At 41.0% G+C, this 19466-nt stretch overlaps 1 protein-coding gene across 6 annotated transcripts in view; it reads left to right on the forward strand.

Moving 5' to 3' along the window:
• The window catches only part of LOC144498905 (nucleobindin-2-like), a 59923-nt gene that overhangs the window by 24819 nt on the left and 15638 nt on the right, over window positions 1-19466 (forward strand). For 3 of the 6 annotated variants that reach the window (XM_078220785.1, XM_078220786.1, XM_078220790.1), the window contains exons 3-9: window positions 4258-4365; window positions 9519-9651; window positions 10559-10662; window positions 10858-11043; window positions 14703-14793; window positions 16339-16397; window positions 18634-18726. In XM_078220785.1, the coding sequence (XP_078076911.1) occupies window positions 4258-4365; window positions 9519-9651; window positions 10559-10662; window positions 10858-11043; window positions 14703-14793; window positions 16339-16397; window positions 18634-18726 (774 nt within the window). The remainder of the gene's footprint in view (window positions 1-4257; window positions 4366-9518; window positions 9652-10558; window positions 10663-10857; window positions 11044-14702; window positions 14794-16338; window positions 16398-18633; window positions 18727-19466) is intronic. The other 3 variants (XM_078220787.1, XM_078220788.1, XM_078220791.1) reach the window with 1 other exon arrangement.

The following is a 19466-nucleotide window of genomic DNA, read 5'->3' on the forward strand; positions in this document are numbered from 1 at the left end:
GGTTTGTATTGATGCCAGAATTGTTACATCGAAGTGTAATTATTCAAGAAATCCAACTGGAAAGGAACAGAGTTTATTTACAGAATGCAAAGTAAAGCCATTACCACACACACTAATCCCTAGCGTTCTTTTTGGCAAATCAAATAAACTAAATTAAACAAATTGCGGGACAAAGCAAAAAGGGCAGCCGTTAAAGGGGAGCCTCCTGAAACAAAATAAAGCATACATCAAATCAAAAGGTGATTACAATGGTCAGTAACACACTCCAGTTCCTGTGGTGCCCATCAGGCACGGAAGGCCTCAATGGTGCCAGTGGACACCACATGCTCCCTCTCCAGGGACACCCAGCCGCAAAGGTAGCCGCTACTAATCCCTGCCTCAAATACAGTTCAGCAGACCCAGTCATTGGCCTGCTTTATAAACAGCTCAGTTCATGAGTCCTAGCTGGGCAGGCCGCTGCCTGTTACCACAGGAGCTCACAATCAATGAGCCCCACAGGGAGATCAATCAGTGATTCCCCATGGACTTCGTGTGGGTTATCACAAAAAGGAAGTGCTGACTGTAGAGTCATTGAATTGGGTTGAGAGGCAATTGGTGTGTTTGGTTGCACAAGGTCAACAGAATTTACTTTGAGGTTAGAATGGATCTAATGGACCTTGCTGATTGTAGCTGTAAACTGAAAAATTAGAACCAAGTCATGGAAGAAGGTTTATTTTACGACTGAAACTTCAGCAGTTAAACAGCACAAGTTGGATTTTTTTAAAAACTCAGAAACTGAAAATTAAATTGTGCTGTTGAGACATAAAAATTCCTATGCCTGAGCTTGCAGTTCTATGGAAATCATTACTGAGTTCTTGCTGTCTGAGAAATTGCTGGCCTCTATTTATCATCGCTCGGTACAGCATGACTTGGATCAAGAATTCAGGAGAATTCAAACCTGAATTCCTGCATCCATTCTTTGGTCATGTACAGTGTCTGTTATTAGGGCTTCCTGGTACCAATTGGATTATTGTCCTAGGATTTCTTTAAGAAAAATTGAGAATTTAGACTATTATACAATATATTATTAAGTTACTCTAGCTAATCTTTGCATGGTATAGTGCCCAGATTAAACACCATATGAAGCTTATAACCAGTGTTTCATAAAGATTTAGCATAATTTTCTGGCTTTTCTACTCTGTATTTCATTCTCAAAGTCCTAGAATTCCATATGCTTTTTATAAAAGCCCTCTCAACTTGTCCTGCCACTTGTGATTGCAGAGACCCTGATTTCTCTGTTCCAACTAGAGGTTGTTGCTTATATTCCTCTCCCCCTCTTTTCTTAAAAAAAAGTGTCCAATGTCTACAACCACCAGTTGTCTAGCACTAGCCCCATATCCAAAGTGGATTGAGTCTCTGGCTGTGTTGCCGACATGCAGAGGATGTGTTCCACCCAAATGAGAATTTGAGAATTGCCAACCTTTTAAGTACCTTTTTGTTATTTACTTTTATCCTCCTCCATTGACACCATCCTCTTCTCTATTAAACACTGATGAAAAGTGCTAATTTTGTACATCAACCTTGCCTTAGGGCTACACAGAAATTGCACTTTTATCCCTGCCTGACCCACCCTTCCTTGGACTACCACAGTGCTATTTATGTTTATGTAAGATATCAGGCTCCCATTTAGCTGCTTAATATATCTACACATCGTATATTGTAACCATGGTGCTGCGATAACGGGGAGGGTGACTATCAAGGTCAATGGCAGGCTTATTATTCAAACAAATTCTTTTCACTTGCCGCCTTTGGTATTGTTATCACTGCAACCATTTGGCAAGTGATGAGAATATCATTCCTTCCCTGTTTTGAGCTTGTAGATAGTGGAAAGGATTTGAAAGGTAAGGCAAATCAGTTATTGTAGAATGTTCAACTTCTGCCATGTACTTGCAGTCAGTGTTGATATGATGAGGTCATTTTACTTCCAGTCATTATGTTGTTGGTGAGGACAAAAAAAAGGAGTATAAGTAAGCCATTCTTCCACTCTCATTTGCACTGCACATTTTTTTTTAGTTTCTCATTCTCTGAGCACTCCCTGTAACTTCTACCACTCCCCATTTTTTTGTTTTGAACTAATGTAAACCTTCTAGCTCTATGCTAACAACGGAGGAATTGTGCTGTAGTGGCATGATTTGAAGGCCATACAGACACCGTTAGGTAGTTTCTTCTAGGAGCTGATAATTGCTTAACAATTCTGTGATGCGACTATTATCTGTTGCTTCGTCAGTCAAAATCTGGATGTCATCCAGATACAAGCTGGCATTGGTTCCTTAATTATTGGAGGAGCTGTGAATGAAAACGAACACTGAAATTGCCGCCTGGAAACCCGCGGGGGAGGGGGGCACGTTGTGTCAGTAGGACAGGAAGATCCCAGCCAATGGCCTAAAAATCCTACCCAGTGTTTCCATTTGATTCCCATTGGCCTGTGTGCACTAACTAAGTAAGAGCAATTGGAAATGTTTCTATAATTTGAAGGATCTGATCTTGCCCTTATGCCCTGTATACTGCACATACATATTCATTCCTAAAATCCAGGGAGTTTTAAAAATTAATAAAAAGACATAAATGTGGCACACTTGCAAATAATGGCAAAGCTAGGAAGTAGACATATGAGCATACAAATTAAGAGAAGGCCATTTGGCCCCTTGAGCTTGCTCTGCCATTCAACATAATCATGGCTGATCCGATTGTAACTTCAACTCCACATTCCTACCTATCCTGATAACCTTTCACCCCATTGCTAATTAAGAATTTATCTAGCTCGGCCCTAAAAATATTCAAAGATTCTGTTTCCACTGCCTTTTGAGGTAGAGTGCCAGAGACTCCCGACCCTCTGAGAGAAAAAAATTCTCCTCATCTCTGTATTAAATGAGCGACCCTTTTATTTTTAAACAGTGACTGCTAGTCTAGGTTCTCCAAGAGGAAACATCCACCCTTTCAATACCCCTTAGGATCTTAAAAGTTTTTGATCAAGTCACTTCTTGTCTTCTAAAGTCTAGTGGATACAAACCTAACCTCTCCAATCTAGGCGGGCTCAAGTGTACCACTTCCTATCTTCACAACATGTCTTTGCTGCCAAAGGGCCATTTAAATTCCTTATGCTTGGAGTTTCCATAATAGGAAAGCTTTACTGCAGAGAGACTTGATAGATGGCAGAGATACTTGCGGTACATTTTCATGATTAAGGGCCAATCCATGATTAGTGTTGCGTTAACTGACCTCACTAATGTTTCATTTGAAATCTTAATGCCTCAAGGCCAAATGTATGTGTTATGCCATGGACTCTACTGGTGATGCTTTGCTTAGGTTTGGAAAAATGTTTGTTAACATGCATTTAAAAAAAAGCATGGATTGTTAAATAGTGCCACCCAAAGGAATTGGTACCTTTATACCTCATTGTGAAGTTAGTCGAGCACCGAGCAGTGTTCGTTTTCCATATCACTCTATCCGAGTATACCTGTGTATTTGTTATGAGGCTTCTTTAGTTTATTGGTACTGATGCCATTTAAGAAAAAATCCATGCAAGTCAAGTTACCGAAAGTTACGAATTTAGGTTTCTTGGGTTGAATTCCTCATGAATCATCTCGCATTGTTCCTACAATTACAACAACAGAATTGTAACCACCAGACTTCATCCAGCTCAAAATGTTCTCTCCAAGTACAACACATGTTTTGTAGGACAAAATCTATACATGTTCTTCTGGTTGCTTTTTCAGAGTTCAAAGAATGCAGCGTGAAAATTTCTTATGTCTGCCATTGGCTTTCAAGAAATCCCATTGATAATACCAACAGGATAATACTGGATTATAAATTTTTATGCTGTGGTTTTGCATGCACTTATAATTTACTTGGAATGTCGACCTTCTGTTATTGCAGGTGTGAACTCTAGAAATTTATTCCAAAGCATCTCTATCCTATTACATCTTCCTCTACTTTTCAAAAGTCTCTTGAAAATCTGTCCATCTGATCACACCTTCAGTTACCTCCCTGAACTAATTCAACGTCCAATTTGTCTCTTTGTGGAATGGCTTTTAAAAAGGTGGACATTTGTTATCAGTATTTGGCTGTCTGGGTGGTGAACAGGTTTTGTGTATTTTTTTCAAATCTGCCAAGTCTGCCTTGTGACATCATGGAATAGTGGACTGTAAGCTTCATCACTGATAAAATTCCATTTACTTTGCCACAATTCTATTCATTTTTTTTGCCTATTTTCTGCAGGACACTGGGTTGTATTATGATCGCTACCTCCGTGAAGTAATTGATGTGTTGGAAACAGACAAGCACTTCCGTGACAAGCTCCAGACAGCAAATATAGAAGAAATAAAGGTATGCTGCCTATTAATAATTGTTATTTATAGAGTCACAGCCAGAGACTGTACTGCAAATACTATTTTTCTTGTCCCTGTACTATTACCTCTGAAGTCCACCAAGAACCTTTACTTGGTCCCCTTCTATTTCTTATTTGCATGCTGTGCCTTTGCAGCAGCTTTACAAAAATCAGCTTCAGTTTGGCATGATGCCCCAGCTCTCACTGAACAGCACCTCTGATCCCACGCTATCCACTTTGTTGTGTTGTATGTCCGAAGAGCTGTAAAGTCACCCAATTAAATATTGGGAAGACTAAAGCCATTGTCTTCAGCCTCTCCCACAATGCTTTCTTTCCTGTATATCGGTTCCATCTTGCTTTCTGGCATTTGCGGAGGCCAAGTAAACAATTTGCAATGTTGACGTCCTATTTGAACTGTTTCCCTATTTACATTGAATCCACTACCAAGACTCTGTTTCTTTCACCTCTAATATCAGCCGTCACTGCTTCTGCCTCATATAACTGTTCCTGAAACCTGACCCGTGCTTTTGTTACTCCAGCATTGACAGTTCCAGTGTTCTCCTGGTGACCTTCTCATCTTGTAAGCTTCAGTGCACCCAAAGCTCTGCCACTTATATCCTAACTGGCACTAAACCCTGTTCACCAATCACTTTTTTGATTACATGGCCTTTTGTTCTTGCAACGACTCATATCTAAAATCCTCAAATGTTCAAATCCTCAATACTTATTGTGGAGTCTTACTCCACTCTATTACTGTAATCTCTTGCTAAACCTATGAGAACTCTGTATTCCTCCAATTCTGACATCTTGTGGATCTCTGATTTCCTCATGGCAGCATGGTCCGCTAGCACTTCAGCTGCCTTGGCATTAACCTCTGGCACCCCCTCCCTAAGCTTCCGGGGAAATTGTACCTCTCCTTTAAGACTCCTTAAAACTTTCATAGAATCCCTATAGTGCAGATTCCATATATATCCCTATAGTTCCCATTCGGCCCATCGAGCCTGCACTGATAACAAGCCTGCCAGACTCTATTCCCATAACTCCATGTATTTACCCTGCTAATCCACCTGACACTAAGGGGCAGTTTAGCATGCCCAATCAGCCTAACCTGCACATCTTTGAAGTGTGGGAGGAAAGCAGAGCACCCGGAGGAAACCCACGTAGACACTGGGAGAATATGCAAACTCCACACAGACAGTGACCCGAGGCTGGAATTAAACCAGGGTCCCTGGCGCTGTGAGGCAGCAGTGCTAACCACTGTGCCATTATGTCGCCCTTGACCAACCTTTTGGCCATCAGTCACAACATTTTGTTTAATTATGCTCCTGTGAAACTCCTTCGGAAATACACTGCTTCTAACAACATCAAAGCTGGGCTTCCAAACAACTCATTTTCAATCTCACTGTAAATTGTGATTGGGCAGTATGTAATTGATTGTGCTGTAGCTGTAATCTCTACTAATTATTATTTCAAAACTTGGGTAGCACTACCAAATATGCAAACTTGCAAAATAATGGCTATAAATGGATACATTTTTAATTTTAATTTGTTGAATGTAGGTGTGCAGATAAGATAGTGAGGATATTAATCTGCAGAGTGATAAGGCAGTTGCAGAGAATAATTGTTACCCATTTTGAATAAAATTCTATGCTCTGACCTTTATTTTGTTTTAGACACTAATGGGGGTGAATAATCCCGGAAGTCGGCAAAGACCGATAGCAGACAGGAGAGGCAGCAACGGTAGTTTTCTCCGCCGTATAGACCCACGTGCAGGACAAAAATACCAAGAGGCGGGTCCTGTGATGTATTGCCAGCGGGGCAGCCTCTGATTCACTTCCCCTGCCAACAATTTGGTCCCTTGAGGATTAAGGTGCCATTTTTAAAGGACACCTCAATGCTAAGGAGTTCACCCAGGCACTACACCTCCGCACTGACCACCACCCCCAAGCAATGTCCTCACTTGAGCTCTTCTCACCAGGATCATGGGGGACCAATTCTGTCCTCATGCCAATGTAGATGGATTTTCTGGCGGGTGAGGGTTTGGTTGGGAGATGATTTGGGGTTCAAGACCTGATAATATGTTAATTAAATCAAATGGTGTTTCCAACATTGAGCGTCAGGAGATGCACCCTGTTACTGACTGGGATAGAGGACACTCGTATTGTGTGTTTACATTGACGTGAAATGCAATTTGGCTGTTTTTGCGAGATTTTCTGTTCTGGCCACCAAACCCACCTGACGTGATCATAGAATCCTACAGTGCAGAAGGAGACCATTCGGCCCATCGGGTCTGCACCGATCATAATCCCACCCAGGCCCTATCCCCATACCCCATGAATTTGCCCTTGCTAGTCCCCCTGACACTAAGGGTCAATCCAGCATGGACAATCCACCCAACCCACACATCCCCAGAGTGAGCACACGGAGGAAACCCACGCAGACACGGGGAGAATGTGCAAACTCCACACACACTGACCCAGGCTGGGAATCAAACCCGGGTCATGAGCAAAAATCCCGCCCCTGGTGTTAGCAGTGCCCTATTGCAATTTATCGACATGTTTAGGATTGGGAAAGGGAGGAAAGAGTGGATAGCTTGATTTTGATACTTAGATTGGCAAAAGATGTGGAAATATTTTAATACAACAAAGTGATACATTTTAAACAATCAACATTTTGTACTGTGCAGTCTGTGATACATTCTGTTATATTTCTAGTGAATAAAGAACCTTCCCTCCACCGTACAAAATATTTGATTTGCTCTGTGAGGGGACGTGCCTTGTCAGTCATTTTCTTTGCAATTCGTGTGTGAAAATGAAACCACTTGCCAATTATAAAATTAACCAATTCCTTTGTTGGTCCAACTTTAAATTTCTTTGGTTGATAGGGCTGGGATTTATGACAACAGCAAATCTGAGACTAGACATATATTTTTGGCGTAAAAGAAAGCTTTTCCTATGCTGTCCACAGACTTGGCCATTCAGTAGGCCATTCAGCCCAATGAGTCTGCTCCGCCATTCGATGAGATCATGACTGATTCTCAACTCCGTTTTCCTGCCTTATCCCCAGAACCCTTGATTCCCTTGAGGTAAAATCTGTCTATCTCAGCCTTCAACGTACTTAACAATCTGGCCCCTACAGCCTTCTGCAGTCAAGAATTCCACAGGTTCACTACCCTCTTAAGTGAAGAAATTCCTCCTCATTTTTGTTTCAAATGGATGACCTCTTACTCTTTGAGATTATGCCCTCTGATCCTTGATTTTCCCTCGAGGGTAAACAACTTTTCAGCATCTACCCTGGAAAGCTTCCTGAGAATCCTTTATGTCTCAATTAAGTCACCTCTCGTTCTTCTAAACTCCAATGTACTGTCAGGAAGCAGAGGTATTTCTAAGCAATTTGTGTTTGTATTAGAAATAAAGTATAGATTTTAAGTGAGTTTAATTCAGTGTTTCTGTGTAAGAAAGGGTAAAACTCTAATTAGATTCATGTTAAACAAAGGTGTTTGCATGTATGGGGGTTTTGGTTTCATTTCAAACTGTCTGCATTGTGATTTGAGAGCTTGCGACATTAAAAGCAAACAGAGCTTAGAGAAGGACTAAGGTGTTGCTAAGCAACCACAGGCTAAGTTAGAGGGCTTTTTGAGTTAAGTTTTTACTGGACCCGAGGCGATAAGAGCTTAGCAGCTAGAGAGAAATTAGCCCACGCAGCTCTGCAAGAAGCAGAATCAGAACAATGGAGTAATGGGAAGAAAGCAAGTTCCAGAAACTATAGAACAGATAGTTGTGGAAAGCAAGGAATGAAAAGCGAGGTTCCAGGAAGATTGAAGTCAAAGGGGCAAAAGGAACTGGAATTCCAACAAGGTACTGTTCATTGGAATTCAAGTAAAAGGCAGGGAAAGTGCTCCGAATAAAAGAGACAGCTCTAGTTATCAGATTTAAAGTAGGGAGCCAGACGTCTGCAGTAAATCAAGAGTTTGGTGACATCTCAGTACAACCTGTGAAGCAATAGCATTCTATTGGCGTGGTTGGGTACCTGAGAGATTGTCTGGAAGCTTAAATGCCAATGGCAATTCAAGATGGAGGAATACTGAAAGGAGAGTTGGAATCCTAGAAGTGCATCATTGCTGAAAACAACCGAGGGAAAGCATTGCTTGGAAGAAGAGAATGGTGTTTGGGAAACACTGCTGTGGAAGCCGGAGTCCAGTGTGACCAGTTGGCTCACAGTGTAATAGTCATCTGGGGGGATTTGAGTGGAAATCCATAGAAGTTCGATTGGGTGGCATCTGCCACGAGGTTTTAGAGGGGTGTGTGTCTGACCACAGTTGACCTATTGGTTTACAGGGCCTCTTTATTTGCTGAGAACATTATAGCACAAGATATATTTTGTAACCTATACTGTCCTTAAAAATCTACATATATTTGGGAAGAGGTAGGTGGGGTGAAGAAATATTGCATTAGAGTCAAACTTATCATGTTTAATTTTTTTTTCTGTTGCTAAAAGCTAGTTGGCTGTCCTGTGACTCTGCTCATGCATGTTTTCTTTAAAAAGAAGTAAAGCTATGGTCTTTTGAGCCAGCGTTCCATCCTGGGACCTCCCCATGCAGTAGTAACATCAACTGGCGTCGTAACAGTGCAGGTCCAATTTACCCAATCTCTTCTTAAGAAAATCCCTGCATACCTGGGATCAACCAGGTGAACCTTTATAGATTGCCTCCAGTGCCAGTATATCTTCCCTTTATATAATAGGACCAGAACTGTTCATGGTATTCCAGTCAGCACAGTCTTACAGAGAGTCAGTCTTACAGAGAGCTTCTGTTTCTTTTTCTCCCTCCCATGATTTCACTGAAATCACTGTTTCTACTGCAAATTTGCCAACTCTGAATGGCGGTGTCTGGGATAGATTGTGGCACGATTGGTTATTGAATTTATTTTCTTTCAAACACCAACAGCCCTGTTGGATGCAGTGATGGGCATTTGTGGTGGTGGAGTTGTGGGAAGGGTGGTTGGTTGTGTGGGAGATTGTAGTCTTCTGTGGGAATTTTAGCTAGAGGGACTGAATTGCATCCTTCATCAGTAAAGATTTTGAGATCCCTGTGATATTTAATTGATTCTTTGGATGGTTCTGTTAATTTTTCTCTTTATTTTCTTTAATGAAGAATGGAAAACTGGCTAAAGAACTGAACTTAGTGAGTCATCTTGTAAGAACCAAATTGGATGAATTGAAAAGACAGGAGGTGTCCCGGCTACGAATGCTTATTAAAGCCAAAATAGATGCACAACAAGGTAAAGGTACTGTACAGAAACAGATTGTTGCCTTGTTTCCCCACTATGTCAGTCTTTGTTGGTTAAGTAAATTCAAGCTAGAATATAAAGACCTGGTAAGTGTACTCCCTGAACAGGTTTTGTGTTTCGATTTGATGTCCTGCAGAACCATTCCCAAATATAAAATGATTTGAACCAGACATGAAATATGGTTGCAATTATTGTGTTTGACCATGTCTTTGACAGATGTAATGCATCCAAGTGGCAGACACAATGAAATAAACAATATTACCTTGTTTTTTCCTTGAGATGTAACTATTATTGATTCTTTTGATCCTGACTCTCTCTCAAAAAAGAATTTAAGGAAAGCTGAAAATCTTTTATAGGTCTCCAGTGACTCGCACTCGAACATGTACATTAGTTAAACCATCCTTGTTTCACGGCTGATTTTTACTTTTAATTCAGTTCCTGCACATGACTGGCTTTTAGTATTAAAGCAAAAATATTCAGAAATTTGACAGAGAAAATGTTACTGTGGTTAGGTGATTGATATGTGCCAAGTATGTCATGGGGATGGATTTGGCAAAGAAATTATGAATCTTAATGGACAGAGGAGATCTCAGATTAAATTATTATTAGCTGATTTTGAACAGAAGAATCAGGGGAAAGGAACTTGCTGAACTAATGGAAATGCTTATTGAATTCAGAATGTACATATGCCTTCCAGCACAGACTATATTTCCTGTGGTACAAATAGGCTGACTCTTCTGGGTACAATTGTATTTTGATTTCGGTCTATTTTTTATTTAATAAGTTTTAAATGTACTCTGTTGTCATTGTTTCAGAGAAAGTATTGCCATCAGTGACTCAGTCATTTTTAAAATTTAAAAGTTGGTGGTTTGCGCACTAATCTCTCCTCTTTGTCACCTTTCAGACGCAGGAATCGACCATCATGCTTTGTTGAAACAATTTGAGCACCTCAATCATCAAAACCCTCATAGCTTTGAGCCCGAAGATTTGGAATTATTGATTAAAACTGTAAGTGTTGTATAATCTGAACATATGAATCTGAACCTTCAAAGCGTTGATTAATGTAATATTTACGTTGCAGACCAATCTGGTTGTGCTCAGGAAACCACAATGTTTCTATTTCCACCCTCATCCCAGGTCTTGCCAAGGATTTTGTGGCTGTTGTGTTTGGATTAGTTTTATTTTTATTTTTAATACTTACAGGCCACCAATGACCTGGAAAACTATGACCGGGAACGGCATGAGGAGTTTAAACAGTATGAGATGCTGAAGGAACATGAGAGAAGGGAATATTTGAAAACATTAGATGAAGAAAAGAGGAAACAGGAGGAGGCTCGATTTGATGAGATGAAAAGGAAACACCAGGATCACCCAAAAGTTAATCATCCAGTAAGAGAAGCTTCACAGTAAATTGAAAAATAGATTGTCGTGCTGTTGGAGTGCTTGGTAACCCTGCTGGAATTAATTTGAATATTGTTAAAATGAGGAAACCACAAGGACCAAGGCCTATTGTTTAGGACTTGTGACTTGTTCTGGCAAATGAGTTTGTTATTGATTAGATCCTCTTTCAGATCATCATCGTCATTGCCTCTCTGGGACAATCATGCAAAGGCGCAGTAATCAGATAGCAAATCGCACCTCATACAGAAGTTGTAGATATTCAGAGGATAAACACTTACTTATCAGACTAAATATCCAAACTGAAAAACATAGGAGTGTGGTTGAAATGAACCAAGCAATGATAATGGAACTAGTTTTACAAATGTATCGATTATAATGCTAAACTCCCGATAGCCAGTCAAAAACTGAAACCAAAGACAATCAGTTTAAATTTATTCCCAGAATGATGCATTACAAGAATATACCTCCTAACTCAACCCTTGCCCTACTGTCAGTAAGTCTGTTCTTGTATGTGCTCAAGTAACGGCCCAGTCACTGTCTTGTTATGATCTCAGTTGATGGAACTGGATGGGGAGATCCCAGAATGGAACTCTGGCCCAAAGGACTGTAGCTTTTATAATTTTTTAAGAAAATGTGACGGAACAGAGTCACAGGATTGCTAATTAGTTTTAACAACAAGACAAAAAATATTAAACATGAAAAGTTGGATTTTGATGCAGTACTCCTTTAATCTCCTCCTCTTAAAACTGCCTGTGTTTTTCTAACAATCTGCATACTGTTAGCCACAATTGATGCACAATAACATTGTTAGGAGGAATGAATTTTGAGAGATAAAAATTCCACAATTCTTAATCCTTGGAAAAAAGAGTAGGAGCAATGCAATGGAAGCCAAATTTGCTAAAATGCCCTCAAGCAGAACAGTAATTTACTGTATGAAATAATGGATGTTGGAAGAACAATTATTCCATGAAAAAGGTTATTTCTAATATATAATGCTTAATACAATTGCATGTTAAGCTGTTTGAGTAGTTCTCTTCTAGGAATAAAGATTAAAGTAGATGGGAAAGACATTGCAATTGGGTTTAGCCCATTGTCTGATGTAACACTTACAATGTCCTTACAATCACTTGCAATTAAAGACAACTTGCATTGTATCTTTCCTAAAGCTATAAAATTGCTAAACTCAAATCCCTCATGGGATGTTACTATGGTGAGCTCAGTCACTTCACTGCCAGACTTTTAAGCTGTCTGTGATTCCCAAGTATCACTGACTTATTCTGTCCTCTGCTTTTGATACTGTGTGACTGTAAACTAAACCTTCCTATTTCCATTTTCACACAGATCTTACCTGTGATCAGAATTTGGTGATTGTCATGCAAAGAAGGCATAAAAAAGATCTTAAAAGTCTGTTTCTCTTCCATATTCTTTTGCTTAAATTCTGCCTTTCAGATGGCAATTGATGGACTTCTGCAGCTGACCACATGATGGCACCACATTGGAATGTAACACTCCTTGCATCATATACATATTCCAGCCAAGTCAACACAGTGGATTAGCAGACAAAATGTTTGCCCCAACAAGCTATAGCCAAAGACAGCTACTTGTGACTCCTCATTTCAAGCCTTGTACTAATGCTGCTCAGAATCTCAATGCCCAATCAACAATCCTAATCCAAGAGCTGGGGGAGCATGTGGCCACCCTGCTCAGGAAATTTGAGGGAATTTGTGGAGATCCGCTGGAGGCTACCCCAATAGCTGTCCATGACGTGAATGTGGAAGAACCCTCACCAATAAATTGAAAGCCTTACCAGCTGAGCCCTACCCAGCTAACCCAGGACAGGCAAGAGCTAAGCTGGACAAGAGTAGCTCAGCCCTATGATCCCCAGGGTCTGCACCCACAGAGTGAGATGTTCAGAGCAGCTTGACCATTACCCCATGACTGCTAACTACCCTGTGAATCCCCCACACCCTTTCAAAGATATTTCATCATGAGGCTGAAATGCCTGATCCCAGAGGAACACGGAGCTCTGGGATTGAAGAAACTTTCCCAGAGCTTAAACCTGAAGAAATAAGGAACTGCTATTTCCTCTGCTAAATGTGCGTCTGATGTGCTAGCATGAAGGAAAGAATGCCTGTATATTTCATTACATCCTATTCTTCATTCTTAAGACCATATACGTATTAAAAAATTTAATGGAATTCATTTTTTTCTCCCAACAGTGGAGGCGTGTCATGTTAAGATGTGGGCAGCATTGTCTAGGCCAGTTGCTCTTCAAAAGGTGGTGGTGAACTGCCTTCTTGAACCGCTGCAGTCCCTGAGATGTAGATAATCTGACAGTGATGTTAGGGAGAAAATTCCAGGATTTTGTCCCAGCAACATTGAAAGAACGCGAATATATTTCCAAGTCAGGATGGCGAGTGACTTGAAGGGGAACCTGCAGGTGGTTGTGTTCCTAATTATCTACTGCTCTTGTCCTTCTAGGTGGTAGTGGTTGTGGGTTTGGAAAGTGCTGTCTAAGGAACATTTGGTGAGTTCCTGCAGTGCATCTTGTAAATGGTACACGTGGTTACCACTGTTAATCAATGGTGGATTAAATATTTGAAGGGGTAGCAATCAAGTGGACTGCTTTGACTTGGATGGTGTATGCTCCATATACACTTGTTTTAAGTTCTGTTTTTCAAAATGGACAATTGCTGGACTGATAGTGGCTGCAGCTGATCACATGATGGTAGTTCTGGGAGTCTGAACAGTTTAAAAATTGACAAACGGCACCCTGAAATGTAACACTTATAAACATTCCAGCCAAGCCAATACAATGGATTAGCAGATAACCAGTCAGCTATGGACAAGGCAGCTATTTGTCTTACCTCCAACATTGCACGAACTGTCCTACAGTTACCTGCTCCAAAACACAATGGATTTTAACCAGGTGGCCTCATTGGCTGAATAGTATCACTCAAAATCACCCCTGTCACATGAGCGAGACTTGAACTGTTTGATTTCCTTTAATCATACAGCTTTTGAATTTTATCTTCAGTTGTAGTTCACCTGACTCCAGGCTACAGCTTGCCTTTGATCTCCAGCTCTCTCAAAGTCTGATCTCCAGAAAGAACCTACAGAGTGAAATAATTTCAAGGATACAAGCATATTTGTTGAGTTTCTAGAATCGAGACCTGGAATTCTGCCAGACAAAGTCAAATGAAAAACCTTTCAGAGAACATTGACTTACTGGACTCTGAACTTGCATGAAATAATGATACTTATTTTTATTGCAGTGTTTACCCTGACCAACTTTCTTTTCCCTTATCCCTCTTTTATTGTACGAATGCAAAAGGAGCAAATATTGCAAAACTGTGTGTGTGTAAATAAACCAATCTTCTTATTTATCTTATCTTGAGTTTGCTCTGGGGTTATTAATAGAGGATTTGACCACTTCAGAATTGAAGGGTGAGGAAAATTCACCACCACTTATAAAAGGGAAAGTCAAAAACAGCTTTCTGTTTATGGCCAAATAGTGACTTGAGAAATCAAGGCTGTTTAAATTACCCCCCTTTCCTGCCTGCAACATGATCATTTGGAAAAATGGCTGTAACTTTAACCTCCATGGGGTGCTACATTTTACCTGCTGTGTGGTTTATTGTTCTCAGGGAAGCAAAGATCAGTTGAAAGAAGTCTGGGAGGAAACTGATGGCCTTGATCCTGAAGATTTTGATACCAAGACCTTCTTCAAGCTGCATGGTAAGATTGTGAATGAGTCACTTCTCACCACCTTGGTATCTGGGCCAGATAACACCGATAAGAACACCAAGCAGTTGGGATGTTGGTCAGATTTTTGTCAGGGTGGCAGCGGCTCCCGCAATGGGCTGGGAGCAACACTGCTTCGGCCATTTGGGGGAGATCTGACCCATTTTATGTCCATGAAGCAGCTAATGAGTTGCCGTCAGGGCACCCATGTTAGCTTAAGGGATTAAAAATCCATGTCCAAATGATGGGCAATAGCTCTTCAGTCCCAGCAAGGCAAATTGGGGATTGTGCCACAACTGGCAGTCGGGGGACGCAGTGAGCTAGAGCCCAACCAGGAAGACATGCCTGCCATGACCTTGCAAGGAGAGTGCCTGGGTTCACCTGATAGAAGTCCCATCCACTGCTAATAAAATGCCGGTAGCAGCAGAAAGAATCCTTAAGTGGCAACTTAAGTGACTCAGTTGGCCTCTGAGTGGGAGGGCGTTTTTCCATCATTCCCTCTAATGACAATGCCAGGATGACAGGCATGACAACACCCGCCCTCCCTCTAGATTTTTACCCCTCCCTCCACCACTTCCTCATGGTCTAGAATCATCTGTGCTTGAGCGCAGTTTTATGTGTTGGGAAATTACCACCACTTGGATGAGTAATGTAAGTAGTTAATCAATCCTATACTAGCTTTATCTTCCTGCAATACCTGGGAACAAGTGCTTTTTCTCCCTGTTGCCCCCATCTTTCTTGAACTTCAATTGCTGTTGAATTATGGCCAGCAACATGGATGCGATGTTTTACGTAAAAGTCTAAAGACTGACTGGCAGCAAATATTTGACTGCTAAATTTGATTTTTTGGAATTGTCTGTGACGGACATATTACATGCGTTTACATGCATTAACTGATCTGAATGATTCCCCATCCACCCTCCACCCACTGTAATAAGCACAACCTTGCCAACGTTAGGCAATCACAGCACAATTTCTTCTCTGACCATAATTAGGAGCTGCAATTTTGCAATTGTAAAAGGCTTTATAAAAACATAGGGTGGAATTTTCCCATCCCGCCCACCATGGGAATTGTAGCAAACGGGACACAGACCATGCAACGGTCTGTTGATGTCAGGTGGGATTTTCCGGCTTTGAGGTGAACGTGGCCGGAAAATCCTGCCCATAGAATACTACAGCATGGAGGCCATTCAACCAACAAATCTGTGGTGGCTCATTTAAAGAGCAGTACAGCAGGCTACATTTCACGCACTCTTTCCCTATATCCCTGCAATTGTTTTTTGATAAGCTATTTGCCTAGATCCGCTTTCACAGTTGTGATTGTCATGTTCAAGGTCACATGATGAAACTGAAATTCTTTCTTGTGTTAACTTTTTAATTTTAAAATAGAGGGCAATGTTATAGAAATGATTGACTGGTGCTTGGAGTTGAAATCAGTTGGAAAAGTTCTGAGGAGAGAGTGGGGACTTTAGTTACAGGTTTCTGTTTGCACATTTACAAAATATATTTTATTAACTGCAGGAATATTTTTCTTTGCAGATACAAATGGTGATGGATTTTTGGATGAGCAGGAAATGGAAGCATTATTTACCAAAGAGGTATTAATTAAAATTCTAATTGTTTTCAGAAAGTATTTTCCAATGTTTTTAAACTAAAACATGTAAAGTTAGTTAAATTTGGAGTCGCCAGTTTGTTCATTAATCCGATATGTATTCCATGATCAAATTCAGAGCTGGAATGCAGATTTGGAGGCACATGTGTTGCTAGTGAAACCTCCTTTATGCGGCATTATGTAAAAAATCATGGCCACCATTAGTTCACTGATTTTCCACTCTTTCTATGTGTTATTTTCTTTTACTGTGTTTACCCCAGTCCAACGCCGGCATTTCCACATTATTTTCTTTTAACATCAATTACCTCCTCTCAATATTAGGGTAGACCAACTTGAAGATGCTTGAGTTTTTTTTGCTCTAGTTTCCAATGGCAGAAGGCAGGTGGAAACAAGTCCCACAAAGCCAATTGCAGGAAACTTTACTCTGCCATCACCCCAGTTCTCCCCTTTAATTACCTTCCCCTATCACACACACCCTTTTTCAGAATCCACCCCCCCTCCTTCTTTACCAACCTTCCCTTCTCCCTGCATTAACCATCTGCTCTCCAACTCTTGGCTACCACACGAGACAAGCTATCAATATTGTTAGCTGACTGAAATACTTGAACCTTTTCCCCAGATATTTTCCCCTTGTGTTACCAACAAAAGACAGTGTCAACTCAGATATCACGTAAACAAAACCTTTCTTTTTATTTACACTTTAAGTAGTAATACTCAACATAAATCTACATTAGTTGCAACACTTACTTTAACTTAATTTAATTTCAACCTTAACTTTAACTCTAACTTTAACTCATTTGACTGAAAACAAATACTACCTGCTTGAATGAACAGGCCAGGTTTGCCTTTTCATAGAAAGTCATAGAAACCCTACAGTGCAGAAACAGGCCATTCAGCCCATCGAGTCTGCACCGACCACAATCCCACCCAGGCTCTACTACCATATCCCTACACATTTACCCGCTAATCCCTCTAACCTACGCATCCCAGGACACTAAGGGGCAATTTTAGCATGGCCAATCAACCTAACCTGCACATCTTTGGACTGTGGGAGGAAACCGGAGCACCCGGAGGAAACCCATGCAGACACGAGGAGAATGTGCAAACTCCACACAGACAGTGACCCAAGCCGGGAATCGAACCCAGGTCCCTGGAGCTGTGAAGCAGCAGTGCTAACCACTGTGCTACCGTGCCGCCCACAATGGTATGAATCTTTCTTGTGATTCCTTTGCCCTCTCTGAAGGCGATCTTCAGGGCACATGTTGTGAATGTGATTTCCAAGTTTTCGCTGAGGACAAAGACTCAAAGTACCTCTTCTATCCTAAAATTTTCACGTTTTTCTGGAAGGTTCTCTGACACTCACCAGAAATGATATCACCAGAAACTGATCACAATGTTCGATTATAGTTATTGGAATTACTCGTAAACAACTCCCAAATGTTTGTACCAAGTTGCATGAAAGTAACATAGCCTCACCATATATGGAATCAATGGCTCCACCGGTGAGTTATTTAATTGTCCACTTTGTATATCACAGAGTGCCTCAGCATGATTCATTCATCTGCGGCAGGCGAGTTGGTGAGGAAGAGGTTAAGTATATTATTTCCTCTTGTTGGTTCCCTCATCGTCTGCTGTAGACTCAGTCTAGTGGCTATGTCCTTTTAGTAGTACCACCATCTGTGGTGGTACTACCGAGCCACTCTTGATTGGTCTCCCACCCACTGTACACTCTGAGCCCTTACCACCCTCAGTGCTTCCTCCAAGTGGTGTTAAAACCTGGAGGAGCAGTGATTCATCAGCTGAGGGGGGAAGGTACATAATAATTACTAGGAGGTTTTCCTGCCCATGTTTGACCTGGTGCCATGAGACTATTCTAAGCATTTGTTATCCTAACTAGCAACTGTATGAAAGTAGTAGAAAGAGGAATTTAATTTGATCAAATAGTACATTTTCAAACTTGCTACCCTACCCTGTCTGCTAACATTTTGCATGTTTATCCACCTTTCCACTTTTAATATTTCAGTGAATGCGGGAGTATAGAAAAGGGAAATTCAGAATGCCTGAAGGGTACTTTCAGTTTCAAATTGGTTAACAACAAATTTTGTGCTACAAAATGCTTCCCTTAAAGGTATTGGGTTTTGGCTTTGCTGATGTCCACTTAGATGAGTGGCAAAATAAGAAGTTCAATTTTAAGTTGCTTCCTCTTTTTATTAACGCTGCAGCTGGAAAAGATTTATGACCCTAACAATGAAGAAGATGATATGGTGGAGATGGAGGAAGAGCGATTAAGGATGAGGGAACATGTTATGAATGAGGTATTGCACTGTACGATGAGCAGGAAAAAATTGCCATATGCTCTTGTTTGATATGCTTTCCAAATAATTTCAAAAAAGGAATGTGCTTCCCTTTAAGAGGGAAATATTTTTTATTCTGGATGTGGCAGGTCTGCAGAGCTTAGATCTGATCCATTGGTTGTGGGATCGCTTAGCTCTGTTTATAACTTGCTGTTTATGCCATTTGGCATGCAAATAGTCCTGTTTGGTCACTTCACCAGGTTAACACCTCATTTTTAGGTATGTCTGGTGCTGCTCCTGACATGACCTCCTGCATTCGCCATGGAACCAGGATGGTTGAGTGTTGGATATGTCGGGCCACGAGGTTACAGATTGTGTTGGAGTACTGTTCCATGGCTGTTGATGGCCCACAGCACCTCATGGATGCCCAGTCTTCAATTGCTAGATCTGTTCAAAGTCTGTCCCATTTAGCACAGTGATAGTGCGACATTGCACGATGGAGGTTATTCTGAATGTGAAGGCGGGACTTTGTCTCCACATGGACTGTGCACTGGTCACTCTAACTGAAACTGTCATGGACAGATACATCTGCAGCCGGCAGATTGGTAAGGATGAGGTCAAGTATGTTATTTCCTCTTGTTGATTCCTTCACCAGCTGCTGCAGACCCAGTCTAGCAGTTATATCCTTTAGGACCCGACCAGCTCGATCAGTAGTGCTGCTGCCGAGCCACTCTTGATGTTGAAATCCCCCACCCAGAGTA

This window comes from Mustelus asterias, chromosome 9 (genome assembly GCF_964213995.1).
Source record: "Mustelus asterias chromosome 9, sMusAst1.hap1.1, whole genome shotgun sequence".
Taxonomy (NCBI): Eukaryota; Metazoa; Chordata; class Chondrichthyes; order Carcharhiniformes; family Triakidae; genus Mustelus; species Mustelus asterias.